The 16,563-nt window shown below is 40.2% G+C and overlaps 1 protein-coding gene across 1 annotated transcript in view; it reads right to left on the bottom strand.

Annotated features, from left to right (window-relative positions):
• LOC110504241 (dynein axonemal heavy chain 6) overlaps positions 1 to 14,784 on the bottom strand; it is a 60,767-nt gene extending 45,983 nt beyond the window's left edge. Inside the window, exons 1-12 of the mRNA XM_090219331.1 lie at positions 14,640 to 14,784; positions 14,373 to 14,485; positions 13,935 to 14,105; positions 11,557 to 11,721; positions 10,925 to 11,087; positions 8,248 to 8,420; positions 4,566 to 4,913; positions 3,999 to 4,340; positions 3,395 to 3,785; positions 3,040 to 3,230; positions 2,547 to 2,792; positions 1,731 to 1,852 (exon numbers count right to left, since the gene is read on the bottom strand). Coding sequence (XP_090075457.1) covers positions 1,731 to 1,852; positions 2,547 to 2,792; positions 3,040 to 3,230; positions 3,395 to 3,785; positions 3,999 to 4,340; positions 4,566 to 4,913; positions 8,248 to 8,420; positions 10,925 to 11,087; positions 11,557 to 11,721; positions 13,935 to 14,105; positions 14,373 to 14,485; positions 14,640 to 14,784 — 2,570 coding nt within the window. The remainder of the gene's footprint in view (positions 1 to 1,730; positions 1,853 to 2,546; positions 2,793 to 3,039; positions 3,231 to 3,394; positions 3,786 to 3,998; positions 4,341 to 4,565; positions 4,914 to 8,247; positions 8,421 to 10,924; positions 11,088 to 11,556; positions 11,722 to 13,934; positions 14,106 to 14,372; positions 14,486 to 14,639) is intronic.
• Between the last annotated feature and the right edge of the window lie 1,779 nt (positions 14,785 to 16,563).

The raw sequence follows: 16,563 nt of genomic DNA, 5'->3' as shown, positions 1-16,563 counted from the left end.
ATGATAATGTCCTGTAAAAGCTGTTTGATAAGACCGACTGACATTTCAGCCTGTTTTGGTGGGTTGGAGTTTTTGCCTGACATCACCATGCAGTAAATGAGTTAATAGACCAATAAGAAAGAGTTCCAGTTTTCCCCTCCCCACTCACAACACTCACAGAAATTACCCTTTGCTAGGAAGCTATTTTTGTTTATTTTTGACCATTTTAATTGAAAACAATCACAGTAAGGTTTGATTGTTACCCAGAAATGATTAGATACTGAGATAAAAACGGCTCCATTGGACCTTAAACCTACTCCAGGTAGATATCTACTCCATATTATATCAGATGATATGACTACATGTGCAAGGTATGTCTTGAAAGTGCTGTCAAAAGAACAATTTCCGAAATCATCAACCAGAAGCCTATGTAACAATTAAAATATACTGAACAAACATATAAACGCAACATGTAAAGTGTTGATCCCATGTTTCATGAGCTGAAATAAATGATCCGTGAAATGTCCATATGCACAAAAACATTATTGATCTCAAATTTTGTGCACAAATGGGTTTACATCTCTGTTAGTGAGCATTTCTCCTTTGCCAAGATAATCCATTCACATGACAGGTGTGGCATAACAACAAGCGGATTAAACAGCGTGATCATTACACAGGTGCCCCTTGTGCTGGGGACAATACAAGGCCCGTAAGATGTGCAGTTTTGTCACACAACACAGTGCCACAGATGTCTCAAATTCTGAGGGAGCGTGCAATTGGCATGCTGACTGCAGGAATGTCCACCACAGCTGTTGCAAGAGAATTTAATGTTCATTTCTCTACCATAAGCCGCCTCCAACATCGTTTTAGAGAATTTGGCAGTACGTCCAACCGGCTTTACAACCACAAACCACGTGTAATCACGCCAAACCAGGACCTAACACATCCAGCTTCTTCACCTGTAGTATCTCCTGAGGCCAACCACCAGGACAGCTGATGAAACTGAGGAGTATTTCTGGCTATAATAAAACCCTTTCGTGGGGAAAAAAATCTGATTGGCTGGGCCAGTGGATGGGCCTATGCCCTCCCAGGCCCAACCATGGCTGCGCCTGTCACGTTCGTTATAAGGATCGGACCAAGGCGCAGTGTGGTATACGTACATTCTTATTTATTAAAAGAATGAAACACTGAACAAAATAACGACACGTGAAGCTATACGAATAGCACATCCAGGCAACTAAACATAGAACACGATCCCACAAACACCAAAGGGAAATGGCTACCTAAATATGATCCCCAATCAGAGACAACGATAAAATCTGATTGGGATATATCAGGCCACCATAGACATACAAATCACATAGACCTACAAAAATCCTAGACATACAAAAAAACCTAGACAATCAAAAACTAGCGTACCCACCATAGTCACACCCTGACCTAACCAAAATATAAATTAAACATAGATATCTCAGGTCAGGGCGTGAAAGCGCCCTTGCCCAGTCACGTGAAATCCATAGATTAGGGCCTGATGAATGTATTTATTTATATTTGTAACTCAGTAAACTGTACCTCAGTAAAATCGTTGAAATTGTTGCATGTTGCGTTTATATTTTTGTTCAGTGTAGATGTATTGTCAGCAGCAGATGAAACACAAGACAACACAATAAACAATACAAACCAAAGTGCCATGACACACACCTCATCTGTTAATACAACACACACAGGTAAAACTACAATAGCTGCCTTGCCTCTGAATCCCTCCAGCAGAGAAGATAGGCTCCAGGTAGAGCCATCTCTTCTGACACATGACCCACTCCTCCAGAGTATGCGAGAACTGGTTCAGCTTCCTCTCCCATTCATCTATCAGATACTAAACAAGAGAGAGATCACATTGTCATCACACACAATAATACTAAGCCTGGTCCCAGGTCTGTTTGTTCTGTCTTGCCAACTCCTATGGTCATTGTTATGCAGTGTGGCATGACAATGTCCATAGGAGTTGGCAAGACAGAACACACAGTTCTGGGACCAGGCTAACGAATACCACCTTGTCCCCCAACAACTGACAAAACCACAAGATTCAGAGAACTTAACTTATTTCTCTTCTTGAAATAACAGTGATTCCATTATGTACAAATATTATACAGTATTTCTCAAATTCTGCATAAATGGGTTTTATTTATATATTTTGATTGAATCTTTATTTAACCATTATTTAGCCTTTATTTAACTAGGCAAGTCAGAACAAACTCATATTTACAATGACGGCCTACCCTGGACAAGCCCTAACCCAGACGACCCTGGGCCAATTGTGCGCCGCCCTATGGGACTCCCAATCACAGCCGGTTGTGATACAGCCTGGAATTGAACCAGGTCTGTAGTGACGCCTCTAGCACTGAGATGCAGTGCCTTAGACCGCTGCGTCACTCGGGAGTCCACTCGGGGTTTGAAGCAAAATACAAATTTCTAGAATCTATGATATGAAAAGGGGCAATATTTATTCAAATCATGTTATTTTTAACGAATCATGACGTCTCTCCGGTCACATTTGAATGACACCTGACCTTGATAGGCTCAGCGTAGCGGGATGCCTTGATGCTCATGATAGTGGTCTGACTCTCTTCCAGCTGTGCCATGACGTCGTCTGCAGAGGCGATGATTTTCACCGTGGATGCGTCAGACTGGTGGGTGATCAGACGGAAGTCTGTGTTCCTCCACAGGTCGATCACTTTGTACAGGATGCTCTCTAAAGTGGCCTCATTGGTGGCAGTAGTGGAGATGTCCCCTATCGAACCACTTTGCTGAAGAATCTGCATACATGTCACAGAGGGAAATTTAGAATTTAATTTTACGTTCAGATTATAGTAATTTAGTAAATGCTCTTATCCAGAGCCACTTACAAATAGTGGATTCAACTAAAGTAGGTAAAAAAAAACATATCATGATCGCAATGTTAGAACTTAGAAATGGCCCTGAACGTGATTTCAGACATTTTTTCCAGAAATTCTTAGAAAAGCAAGGTAGATATTTTATTGCTACCATCTAAAGATGCCTTACCTTTATGTCTAATAGGTTTCCAAGGGTGAAGTTATCCTCTTTGGTGAAGAATTGTCCGATATAGCTCTGGATGTCTTCCCAGTGTCTCTGACGGAGATAAGGGTTCCTGAGAGCCAGGACGATGGGCAGACAAAGCTTGAAGTCCATCACCTTCTGCTTCAGAATGGGAACTATGTTGTTTTCAGGTAAACCTGAATGACAAAGAAAACAAAGTGTATTAGTTGTTTCACATATATTAATTCCTTTACATTCAACCCATCATTTAACACAGCAACACTTGTGATACCACGGAACCACCTGACATGACATGGTGATGAATCCCAACAATTATGATCCTAAAATATCACTCAGAGACCTTTCTCTAACATGTAGATGGTCTGTGTAAAGCGGCTGACATCATTTTGCAGATCGTCCACATTGAGCAGCTCGAAGGTGGTGGTTCTCCAACGGCTGTACTGTTTATCCCATTCCTTCTGCATCCCCCAGAGCATCTTCCTCAGCGTCAGGGCATAGTCCACCTCAGACAGCTCTGCCTCCACTTCGGCAGCGTTAGAACCACGGCCCTGCTTCATGCGGACCACAGTGGAGATCTTCTTCATAGAAAAAGAGTTTCTCAGGAGCTCTCCGTAGCTAGTGTAGCTGTATGCCTTATTGGAGTAGATGGCCACCTCCTCCGAGAGAGCCTGGAGGATCTCATTGGCCACTTTGGGAGACGTATAGGAGCAAAGCAGGACGGGATTGTTCACCTGGGAAATAAGAGATTTGTGACATCTTTAAGCCTGGTCCTACATCTGTTGTCCGGCCATTGGCAGTATGAACAGGTGTGAGACCAGGCTAGGCAGCTTTGTCAGAAAGAGGAAATCATAGATACACATGTTAAAACACAATCAAGAATAATGACTCTTATTGAGTATTAAGGAGGGAGAAAAGCACAACAACTGCTGAAAGATCAACCGTACCTTCATTTTAACCAGAACAAGCTCATATCTGAGTTGATTTAAGTGTTTGCCCAGATCAACACTGAACTTGAAGATGTTGTCATCCCTCTTGGTTTCACAGATCATGACAGTGGATTTGAGATGCTGAAAGCTGGGGACGAGGTGCTGGTACAAAGCCAGCTCCTCAGGAGAGATAGTGATCTGGTACTCTTTAGCCATACTATAGAGCTGGATGAGGAACTGATACTGTCTTTCCAGAGTTGGAATCTGCACAGATATCCGACTCAGGAAGGTCAGATGCTCAACAAACTCTTCCACTGTAAAAATGTCTTTATCCAGCTTTTTAAGAGCTCCTCTGATCACCTGATTGAACAGATTGAGAGAGGAAAGTATAACCGAAAAGTAGTACCGGTCAAAGCACTCCTCAACGCAATTACAAAAACTTCAAAATATGAATAGCCTGAACATGATTTATGCATGAAGTCTAAAGTTTACTTCATGACTGTAGGTAGAGTATCTGGTATTTAGACACGCTTAAACAACAACACTAACAAAAACTATGGTATACTAATGTACTATTTAACAAACCTCCATCAGTTCCAGATTCTTCTTCTTTACAATGGAGGGGAGCATGGAGTGAATGGTAAAGATGAGAGCCTCTGGGTAGGGCAGGCAGTTTGACTGGTACTGGTGACACCTGACCAGGATCATGTTGACACGGGTCTCAGTCTCTATCCTTTTCATCAGCCTGATGCTCTCTGTGTGCACCGCCAAGATGGCCTTGATATCCTGGGGAGACCATTTCTCCCCGGCCAAGAACCCATCCATGTCAGTCAACATGGCTGTCTCCACCATATCACAGAACTTCTCTAGCCTCTGACAGTGCATCTCCACTCCCTGCATCCCTCGCTGGACGGTACTGAGGATGTCCGACAGCTGGAAATCAACAAACACATCAGATGTGTATCACCTATATCAAGGTCTATGTCATATGTCAACAAACCATATTTAGAATATAGAAAAACATGTCAAACTATTATGTATGTGTGGGGTACAGAGATGAGGTATGCAATTTATTATGTCATGTTAAGCACATTTTTAATCCTGAATTTATTTAAGCTTTCCATAACTAATGGTTTGAATACTTACTGACTCAAGACATTTCAGCTTTTCTTTTTTAATTAATTTGTAAAAAAAATATTATTATTATAATTTGTGACCTTTATTTAACTAGGCAAGTCAGTTAAGAACACATTCTTATTTTCAATGACAACCTAAGAACTAACTGCCTTGTTCAGGGGCAGAATGACAGATTTTCACCTTGTCAGCTCGGGGATTTGATCTTGCAACCTCTCGGTTACTAATCCAATTGTCACGCCCTGACCTTAGAGCCTTTTTATGTGTCTATTTGGTTTGGTCAGGGTGTGATTTGGGGTGGGCATTCTATGTTTTGTTATCTATGATTTTTGTATTTCTATGTTTTGGCCAGGTATGGTTCTCAATGAGGGACAGCTGTCTATCGTTGTCTCTGATTGGGAACCATACTTAGGTAGCCAGTTTTCCCTCCTTTCTTTGTGGGAAGTTGACTTTGTTTAGGGCACATAACCTTTAGCTTCACGGTTTGTTTTTTGTAGTGTTTATTGTGTTGTTCGGTGTCATTTTCCAAATAAAGACAAAATGGACTCTCACCTCTTTTTTTAACGGCCGTGACACCAATGCTCTAACCACTAGGCTACCTGCCGCCCCAACTTTGACATGATGGGGTGTTGTATGTAGGCCGGTTACACAAAGTCTAAATATTATCCATTTTAAATTCAGGGTGTAACTCAACAAGAATTTGGAAAAAGTCAAGGGGTGTGAATACTTTCTGGAGGCACTGTAAGTAAGCATTTCACTGTAAGTCTACACCTGTTATTTATAAAATTTGTGACAAATTCATTTTGATTTCATTTGTTGTGTGGTCCTCCCACTAAAACTCGGGAAAACATACAGTTTATTAGGCTACAGATGAAATAAGTTATGATGAACATCACAGGGTGGTGAAAGTTGATGAGCTTCATGCTGCTTTCCAATAAATATAGTCTTATTCTGATCGATGCTTGGCTGCCGTTTGACAAATAGAGCGCATTCCAAGACCAGAGTGGGCACTTTTGCTATATAACGCAACAGTTTTTGTGTCAAAAACTATCAGCAACATTGAAAACGCCATGGAAATCCATTTAGCATCTATTTTTTATTCAGTACATGGGAATTTAACAGCAAGTGTTATTTTTATGTGAATTATGTAATCACGCACAGCTTTTTATCCGCAACAAGTCAATTTGATGGAAACACATCTCTGGTGGGAAAATGTGCAAATTGTTTTTATGCAGATGATTTATTTTGGAATGAAAATCTGTTGCCAATTGGACGGAAACCTAACTGTGAAATGTGGTTGTCGTACCTAGCTACCTTAAATGCACTAACTGTGTAAGTCTCACCGGATAAGAGCATCTGCTAAGAGCATGTAACGGAGAACAGCTCCGCCCCCGACGCGTACAGTACCTTGCGAAAGTATTCAGCCCCCTTGAACTTTGCGACCTTTTGCCACATTTCAGGCTTCAAACATAAAGATATAAAACTGTATTTTTTTGTGAAGAATCAACAACAAGTGGGACACAATCATGAAGTGGAACGACATTTATTGGATATTTCAAACTTTTTTAACAAATCAAAAACTGAAAAATTGGGCGTGTAAAATTATTCAGCCCCCTTAAGTTAATACTTTGTAGCGCCACCTTTTGCTGCGATTACAGCTGTAAGTCGCTTGGGGTATGTCTCTATCAGTTTTGCACATCGAGAGACTGAATTTTTTCCCATTCCTCCTTGCAAAACAGCTCGAGCTCAGTGAGGTTGGATGGAGAGCATTTGTGAACAGCAGTTTTCAGTTCTTTCCACAGATTCTCGATTGGATTCAGGTCTGGACTTTGACTTGGCCATTCTAACACCTGGATATGTTTACTTTTGAACCATTCCATTGTAGATTTTGCTTTATGTTTTGGATCATTGTCTTGTTGGAAGACAAATCTCCGTCCCAGTCTCAGGTCTTTTGCAGACTCCATCAGGTTTTCTTCCAGAATGGTCCTGTATTTGGCTCCATCCATCTTCCCATCAATTTTAACCATCTTCCCTGTCACTGCTGTGGAAAAGCAGGCCCAAACCATGATGCTGCCACCACCATGTTTGACAGTGGGGATGGTGTGTTCAGCTGTGTTGCTTTTACGCCAAACATAACGTTTTGCATTGTTGCCAAAAAGTTCAATTTTGGTTTCATCTGACCAGAGCACCTTCTTCAACATGTTTGGTGTGTCTCCCAGGTGGCTTGTGGCAAACTTTAAACAACACTTTTTATGGATATCTTTAAGAAATGTCTTTCTTCTTGCCACTCTTCCATAAAGGCCAGATTTGTGCAATATACGACTGATTGTTGTCCTATGGACAGAGTCTCCCACCTCAGCTGAAGATCTCTGCAGTTCATCCAGAGTGATCATGGGCCTCTTGGCTGCATCTCTGATCAGTCTTCTCCTTGTATGAGCTGAAAGTTTAGAGGGACGGCCAGGTCTTGGTAGATTTGCAGTGGTCTGATACTCCTTCCATTTCAATATTATCGCTTGCACAGTGCTCCTTGGGATGTTTAAAGCTTGGGAAATCTTTTTGTATCCAAATCCGGCTTTAAACTTCTTCACAACAGTATCTCGGACCTTCCTGGTGTGTTCCTTGTTCTTCATGATGCTCTCTGCGCTTTTAACGGACCTCTGAGACTATCACAGTGCAGGTGCATTTATACGGAGACTTGATTACACACAGGTGGATTGTATTTATCATCATTAGTCATTTAGGTCAACATTGGATCATTCAGAGATCCTCACTGAACTTCTGGAGAGAGTTTGCTGCACTGAAAGTAAAGGGGCTGAATAATTTTGCACGCCCAATTTTTCAGTTTTTGATTTGTTAAAAAAGTTTGAAATATCCAATAAATGTCGTTCCACTTCATGATTGTGTCCCACTTGTTGTTGATTCTTCACAAAAAAATACAGTTTTATATCTTTATGTTTGAAGCCTGAAATGTGGCAAAAGGTCGCAAAGTTCAAGGGGGCCGAATACTTTCGCAAGGCACTGTATAACACATGATTAGATGATGCTGGTGTGATAGTGTGATATGCCATACATGTGACATGTGTACGTGTGAGATGCGTATACGTGTCACTGTGAGTGCTGCATAGTTACGTACATCAGACTGGAAAGCGGGATCTGTCCCCAGTAACAGCTCCAGCTCAGGCCATGGTCGGAGATGTTGGTCTCTTTCCTTCTCCAGCTCCTCGTCAACAGACAGTTTCAGGTCAAACACAGGGGGCGAGTGCAAGTCCAGGAGATTAGGGTCTTGGTTGAAGGATGTCTGTTTGGCTGAGTGAAATCAATGTAATTAATATATAGGGCAAATGTGTAACTGTAAAACAGTTAGAGATAATTGTTACAATCCAGTGCTTATTACATTTCTGTAGATTACTAATTATTCATGGATGTGTCGCAAATGGCACCTTATTCCCTATACCCAGTCAAAAGTATGGACACACCTACTCATTCAAGGGTTTTCTGTATTTGTACTATTTTCTACATTGTAGAACAATAGCAAAGCCATCAAAACTATGAACTAACACATATGGAATCATGGCGTTATCAAGAAAAAGTGTTAAACCAATCAAAATATATTTTATATTTGAGATTCTTCAAAGTAGCCACCCTTTGCCTTGACAGCTTTGCACACTCTTGGCATTCTCTCAACCAGCTCCAGCTGGAATGCTTTTCCAACAGTCTTGAAGGAGTTCCCACATATGCTGAGCACTTGTTGGCTGCTTTTCCTTCACTCTGCGGTACAACTCATCCCAAACCATCTCAATTGGGTTGAGGTTGGGTGATTGTGGAGGCCAGGTCATCTGGTGCATTACTCCATCACGCTCCTTCTTGGTCAAATAGCCCTTACACAGCCTGGAGTTGTGTTGGGTCATTGTCATGTTGAAAAACAAATGATAGTCCCACTAAGTGTAAACCAAATGGGATGGCGTATCGCTGCAGAATGCTGTGGTAGCCATGCTGGTTAAGTATTGAATTCAAGCCTTGAATTCTAAATAAATCACTGACAGTGTCACCAGCAAAGCACCCCCACACATCACACCTCCCCCTCCATGCTTCACGGTGGGAACCACACATTCCGAGATCATCCGTTCACATACTCCGCGTCTCACAAAGACACGGCGGTTGGAACCAAACATTTGCAAATTTGGACTCATCAGGCCAAAGGACAGATTTCCACCGGTCTGATGTCCATTGTTCGTGTTTCTTTGCCCAAGCAAGTCTCTTCCTCTTATTGGTGTGCTCTAAGTAGTGTTTTTTTGCAGCAATTCGACCATGAAGGTTTGATTCACGCATTCTCCTCTGAACAGTTGATGTTGAGATGTGTCTGTTACTTGAGGTCTGTGAAGCATTTATTTGGGCTGAAATTTCTGAGGCTGGTAACTCTAATGAACTTATCCTCTGCAGCAGAGATAACTCTGGGTCTTCCTTTCCTTTGGTGGCCCTCATGAGAGACAGTTTCATCATGGTTTTTGCAACTACACTTGAAGGAACTTTCAAAGTTCTTGAAATTTTCCAGATTGACTGACCTTCATGCCTTAAAGTAATGATGGACTGTCTTTTGTCTTTTCTTATTTGAGCTGTTATTGCCATAATATTGACTTGGCCTTTTACCAAATAGGGCTATCTTCTGTATACCACCCCTCCTGTACCTTGTCACAAAACAAATGATTGGCTCAAACGCAATAAATTCCACAAATTAATGTTTAACAAGGCATTAACTGTTCATTGAAATGCATTCCTGGTAACTACCTCATGAAGCTGGTTGAGAGAATGCCAAGAGTGTGCAAAACTGTCATCAAGGCAAAGGGTGGCTACTTTGAAGAATCTCAAATATAAAATATATTTTGATTTGTTTAACACATTTTTGGTTACTACACTTTTCATAGTTTTGATGTCTTCACTATTATTCTGCAATGTAGAAAATAGTACAAATTAAGAAAAACCCTGGAATGAGTAGGTGTGTCCAAACTTTGACTGGTACTGTATGTAATTAAGGTGTTTCAATTTTTTAGAACTTTGCAGAAATTTCAAAAAAACAGTTTTCACTTAGTCCTTATGGGGGTATTGTGATGTCCTTATGGGGGTATTGTGATGTCATTATGGGGTATTGTGTGTAGATTGATGAGTTAAAAAAAGCATGTTAAAATAAGGCTGTAACATAACAAAATGTGGAAAAAGTCAAGGGGTCTGAATACTTTCCGAAGGCACTGTATGATGCATGTAGGGAATAGTGTGTCATCTGGGACACAGTCCATTACCGTCTAGCAAAGCTCTGCACTTTGAAACAGAATAATACTTATGAACCTACAGTATTTACAAAACAACAAGGCTGTGAATTTAAATCTTTGGAGAATGTCTTACCAATGACTTGTTCAAATCCTTGTAGCACCTGTTGAATGTGCAGTGTGAAGTCATCAAGGCAGGGATAGATGGTTAGCTTCACTCGTTGGCTGGGCGAACTAGGAGAAGGAAAACAACAGCATCTGTGTAATATAATCACTTCACTGACTGAGCTGACTGACAGATTAGCAGAAAAACACTAGCTGATGTTTGTGAAATTCATAAATTTTCCTAATAGAGGAACATGGAGCAATACAGTTTATTGTAATTTATAAGTGAAGTCATACCGCCATGGAGTCTCCTCACGGGAAACCTCTTTATCCTTCTCTGTATCTAGGTTGAGAAAACACTAAGCTTCAGCAGACATTTAAGTTCGAACACCTTAGTTCATAATATCTATTTTAGTTGTTTTTTTTACTATAAATGGGATTCACCTTTTGTGTCGACTTCAGAGTGGAGCTCTGTTGTGGCTGTCCCTTTGGCTGAGACATCATCTGTCATTGGCTGGTTCACAGGTGTGACTGTAAGCAGGACGTTCACTTCAAATACAGCCTGGATCTCTTCTTTAGGCTCTTCCCTTTTAAAATCTGGTAGCATCTAGAAATGTAATCTCAGTTAACCCAGAACTAAAGTTTGTCCACGAGAGATTACTAGAAAATGTGATACTACAAGTCAATTTAGTATTACAAGTGACGCATTGTTTAGTGATGTTTACATGTTTCTGACCACATTGGCACAACAGATAAAAGCTGATCTACCTTGTTAACAAGCTGTGGTCGGCCTTGGCTGTGTGAAGAAAGTGTATGCGCCGCATTACGACCAGTTGGCTCTTTGATAATATTTATGTAAGGTCCACTTGCATCCATCCTTGCCATCTTTCTAGGGAGTACACAGGCAAATATTTCAACATCGCAAGCATGCTAATTAAACTCATTGACAAATGCCATAACCTTACTATATTTCCATTAAAAACCACTTACTTTGTCTTTTGTCTTCTCTCTTTCACTCCATTAGTGTTAGAGGACTCTCGGAGGAACAACAGAAGGAGTTGAACTGCAGATCTGACCAAGACACAGAGCATCTCTTCAAACATTCTGTCTATCAGGTTGAGGAAGTGGCTGAAGCGACACAAGAGGATCCGCCACTCAGCCACCTCAGCATACAGCGGCCTGTTGGTCGACTGAGAGGACAGAGGGAGGAACAGTCTCTCTGCACCGTGGACCTCTGCTGCCTGACAAGACAAAAGACAGTACAATGATATATTGATTATATCTTATTCAATATAAAATGTCTCAGAGTAGGAGTGCTGATCTGGGATTAGTTTAGCCTTTTAGATCATATTGACTATTATAAACTGGGTGGTTCAAGCCCTGAATGCTGATTGGCTGACAGCCGTGGTATATCAGACCGTATACCATGGGTATGACAAAACATTCATTTTTACTGCTCTAATTAAGTTGGTAACCAGTTTATAATAGAAATAAGGCACCTTGGGATTTGTGGTATATTGCCAATATACCACGGCTAAGGGCTGTATTCAGGCACTCCGCATTGCATTGTGCATAAGAACAGCCTTTACAACTTGATATATTGGCCATATACCACACCCCCTCTTGCCTTATTGCGTAAAATATTCCATGGATCTGATCCTATATCAACACTCCGCCTCTGAGGTTCTTTATGAATTAGTGCTCAGATCTGTTTGTGTTGTCATGCCAACACCTATGGTTGTTGTCATGCCAAACATCAAAACCAGGGTATATCAGCAGAGGATAGTGACAGAGATGTGTTTTCAGGACTCTTAAATGACATGTCCTCGTAACAATCTAAAGGACTAATAGAGTGTACCTTCAGACAAGCTGCGCGAATCAAAGTGGCAACTTTGTGGTGAAGGCAGTGAAGTTGTCTCAGTGCTACAGCACATTGTTGGGTCTGGGCCTCACAGAAGCCTATCAAGGAGTATGTGGTGGATTTATCCAACTAGGTAGAATAAACAAAACCATGTTATTAGAAAGGAGTTGAACACAAGATAGTTATCCAAAAAAAACATGGCCCTACCTTTGTTAAAACAATAGCACCGTCAGAATCCCCATATCTTGTCTTGTCACTGGCCATCTCAAAAAGTCCTTTGATTTCAACCAGACATCTCAAGAAGATGTCATCAGTAAAAAAAAGACCTTTGGATAATATTTCCCTAAAAAAAAAAAAAATGATTACAAAAAATATAATTCAAAAGCTCTTAAATTCTATTTGGAAGGTATTTAATAGTATGGAGACAAAGAAATGCAGAACAAGAAGAAGAAGAAGAAGACAAGGCAACAAAGGCCTTCCCGAGACTTATTATAAGACAAATGAAATATCATGTGGCACGTAATATTTGATCAACACTCACTTAGCTTTGTTGGTCTTTGAGTGGCATACTGTGACCTTCCAGATTGTAAATGCCTTCCAAATTCTACAGAGAGCAAAACGTTCATAGTAAAACTGGATTACAGTATTTTACGGTATTACATCACATACTTTCCACATACACATATCAGATACACACTTTTCATCATCCTTCTATAAGAACGACCATACAAACCTGAATTTTGCAAACAATGGCAACTTGAAGATTTTGAAAAATAGTTCTCTTTCAGAAAGCCAGTCTATTACAGACATGATTTCACCACTTCTGTCCTCCAAAACAGACACCTATAAAATAAAACTGAGTGAAGTGGACTCTTTGGGATGGTTTCCTGGACACAGATTAAGCCTAGTCTTGGATTAAAATTAAAAACACGTTGAAGAATCTCCATTGAACATGCCAGGGCTCATATCCCCAAAAAACTATCAGAGTAGGAGAGCTGATCTAGGATCAGTTTCACAGTTTAGATTATAATTCATAGGATTAGATGGATAGATCCTAGATCTGCACTCTTGCTTTGAGATGCTTTGTGGATACAGGCCCAGGACTAGGCTTTACTTGTGTTCTGGGAAACCTGCCCATAAAATATGAGTACATTATGTGTGCATCCCAAATAGCAACAAAAGCCATATATAGTACACTACTTGTGTCCCTTGTCAAAAGTTGTGCACTATACAGAGAATAGCAATCTATGGGTGCGTTCGTAAATTAAATTTGGAGTGCCAGAGTGCGCTCTGTGCATTCGTAAATTCAGCTCTAGCAGACCTGGTTAGGGTGTTTTCATGTTATCTAGAGGGTTGGTGACGGTAACCGTGCTACTGGCAACATTTTATTTACACTTTTTTGCCGACGTTTACTGACACCGGCCATATTCAACGGGTGTTGAGCATTCGTAAATTCATCAGTTATTCTGCGCTCTGGCATACTCAGAAGAGAGTGCTCTGAAATCGGAGTAGATAGCCAGAGTGAATTTACTAACGTAGCCTATGTATTTTCACCAACGTTTAACAGTTCAACCGTGAACTAGTTGAACTGACCTTGAATATGCATGAAGCGCTGACGGTCCAGTACTGACAGCTCTGTTTAGCTGTCTGGACAGAAACCACCTGAAGATCATAGGGGTTGGGCTGGATCCTGAGGTCACCTCTGTTCCTCATCAGACAGTACACATACTCTCCAGGATCCTTTTTAGTCCCCTCGGGGATTTCCTGCACAACATCCACAAGGAAGTTAGATTTGCATTGATTCAAATTATGATTATGAAGACGTATGCCAATGATTACAAAATATCTCTAGTGTATTTAAAAAACAACAACACACAATTTAACTGTTATACTTATATATGCCTAGTCTTGGACTAAAATGTAAAAATATATATATATGTAAAATATAAAAACCGTGGACTGCAGAGACTCAATGATAAAGTTCACATCAATTGATCATATAGGCTAGTAGCTAAAATGGTGGAGACCAACCTGTATGTTCTGTGTGCATGCTTTTGCTATTCTCCTGTCAGGAATCTCAGTGGACCAGCCCAGTTTTCCTCTCAATCTGATTATGTGGCTCACAACACAGTCATTGTCAGGCTCTGTTGGGAACCAACAATGTACAATAATTATGCTACGTCTAATGTCCTCACCCTGACATGTAGGCTATGTACAGAATAGCCTACATTAAAAAAGCTAAGTGCAGCAAAAAAGCTTAATCAACCAGTTCCGAGTAACTGTTTCGGGGTAATCTACCTTTTGCATCGAAGCGGACGTCTTTCACTCTCTGTCCTTTATAGTTCCATGTGTCGGGGATCATTGAGGCTTCACACGTGTGTTTAATTGGTTCAATGACCCCTCTTTTCAGACACAGTGGCTCCTGCTTGCTGGGCTGGAACATGCAGCCAACTAGAGAAACAGAAATGTTGCACGCACAATGATTTTGCTTACAAAATCCATTAAAATGCAACAAATGAGGATGAGACTCACTTTTCTTAATGCTCCTTCCATGTAAAGGAGACCTGGACACATTTGATGATAGTGCATTTTCAGTGGGAGATTCTCCCACACCTGATAATTTACTCAATTTTATACATGATCTGTTGACATGTTTTTTTTTTTTTAGTAACCTGTAAAAATGACAAAAATGTACAAATCCATACTGACAAGTAGCTAAGTTTCTTATTGAATTCAAAATACCACTTTTCTATATAATTGACAAACTTACATAGAAATGTAACTCTCTTCTTTTTCCTTGACATTCTTCCTGTGGAGTAAAGTATCAATCCTTGGTGGAAGTTCATTGAATCCTTTTCCTGAAGAAGAGCCTGGAGACTGCTGGAAGTTTGAAACCGTCAGATGCTGAAAATCTCACATTAGCTAGAGTTATAATGACATAAACTAGAAGACTATTTCATTAGTTAGCCAGATCCATGGGATACATGTTACAGTATCAGGGTTGGGGAGTAATGGATTACATGTAATCCGTTACATGTAAGGGATTACAAAAAAACGGCAACTGTAACCCCTTACGTTACCAGCAAAAATACTGTAATCAGATTACAGATACTTGTTAAAAATTTGATGATTACTTCGAGGATTACTTTTACATTCAGAAAGGATGTTTGCGAAAAAAAATATTTGACACTCCTCTGTTTTCTCAATTAAATGCAAATCAGCATTGAAAAAAGGTGCAAGTCAGAGACCACTATGATGATACACCAAATGTGTTTGCTGGATCGTGGGACTAGCAGGAATGGGCTTTTGTAGGCTACAGTTCAAGCTGTGTCTTCCAATGCTGAGACTGCTGTCGGCATCCAAAGATGATCCAACTTGAATAAACGCTTGGAGGTAAGGATGACAGTAGTGGTGTAGTCTACGGCGATACGTATATCATTTACAATTGATATCTACATAGTGCATTGATGTGAATCACACTGCTGCTCTCTCATTTAGCTATTTGTGCCTTACGAATTGTGGTTGTTGTGGATGGCTGTTCACAAATCTAAATGTGTATTTGAACCCAATAATGGTTGAATTCAAGAAGTTTAAGTTGCCAATCAATCATTGTTTTTGAAACTTGTGGACAGCCAGTGAAAAATGCACTCTTGCAACAGCTGCATATTGAGGATCCCAGCCTATGGAAGAAAAGTGGGGCTTTCATTGCTCAATCTAATTCATGTTGATAAAAATAAAAATCCATAGGCCTAATGGACACAGTTTTGATAGACTTAAAGGGGCAATCTGTACTTCCATATTTATAAGTCTTATTGGAATGATTGGAATTCCAAAATACGTTGGATTTTAATGTAAAGATATAATTGAATCGTATTATTATATGTAGCAGAAAGCGATGGGTTAGAAGAAGCCTACATAACCAACCCATAAAGTAAAATGCAACTTCTATATGTGGCCAGCTTTGTGAACTTTAACATTGATTTATCCTGCAATTGGTAACATACAGTACCGGTCAAAAGTTTGGACACACCTACACTACCAGTTAAAAGTTTTAGAACACCTACTCATTCAAGGGTTTTTCTTTATTTTTACTATTTTCTACATTGTAGAATAATAGTGAAGACATCAAAACTATGAAATAACACATGATGTCACCAAAAAAGTGTTAAACAAATCTAAATATATTTTATATTTGAGATTCTTCAAAGTAGCCACCCATTGC

Source organism: Oncorhynchus mykiss, chromosome 25 (genome assembly GCF_057628025.1).
Source record: "Oncorhynchus mykiss isolate SJ-2025 chromosome 25, ASM5762802v1, whole genome shotgun sequence".
Lineage (NCBI taxonomy): Eukaryota > Metazoa > Chordata > Actinopteri > Salmoniformes > Salmonidae > Oncorhynchus > Oncorhynchus mykiss.
This window is presented reverse-complemented; position numbering and strand designations above follow the sequence as displayed.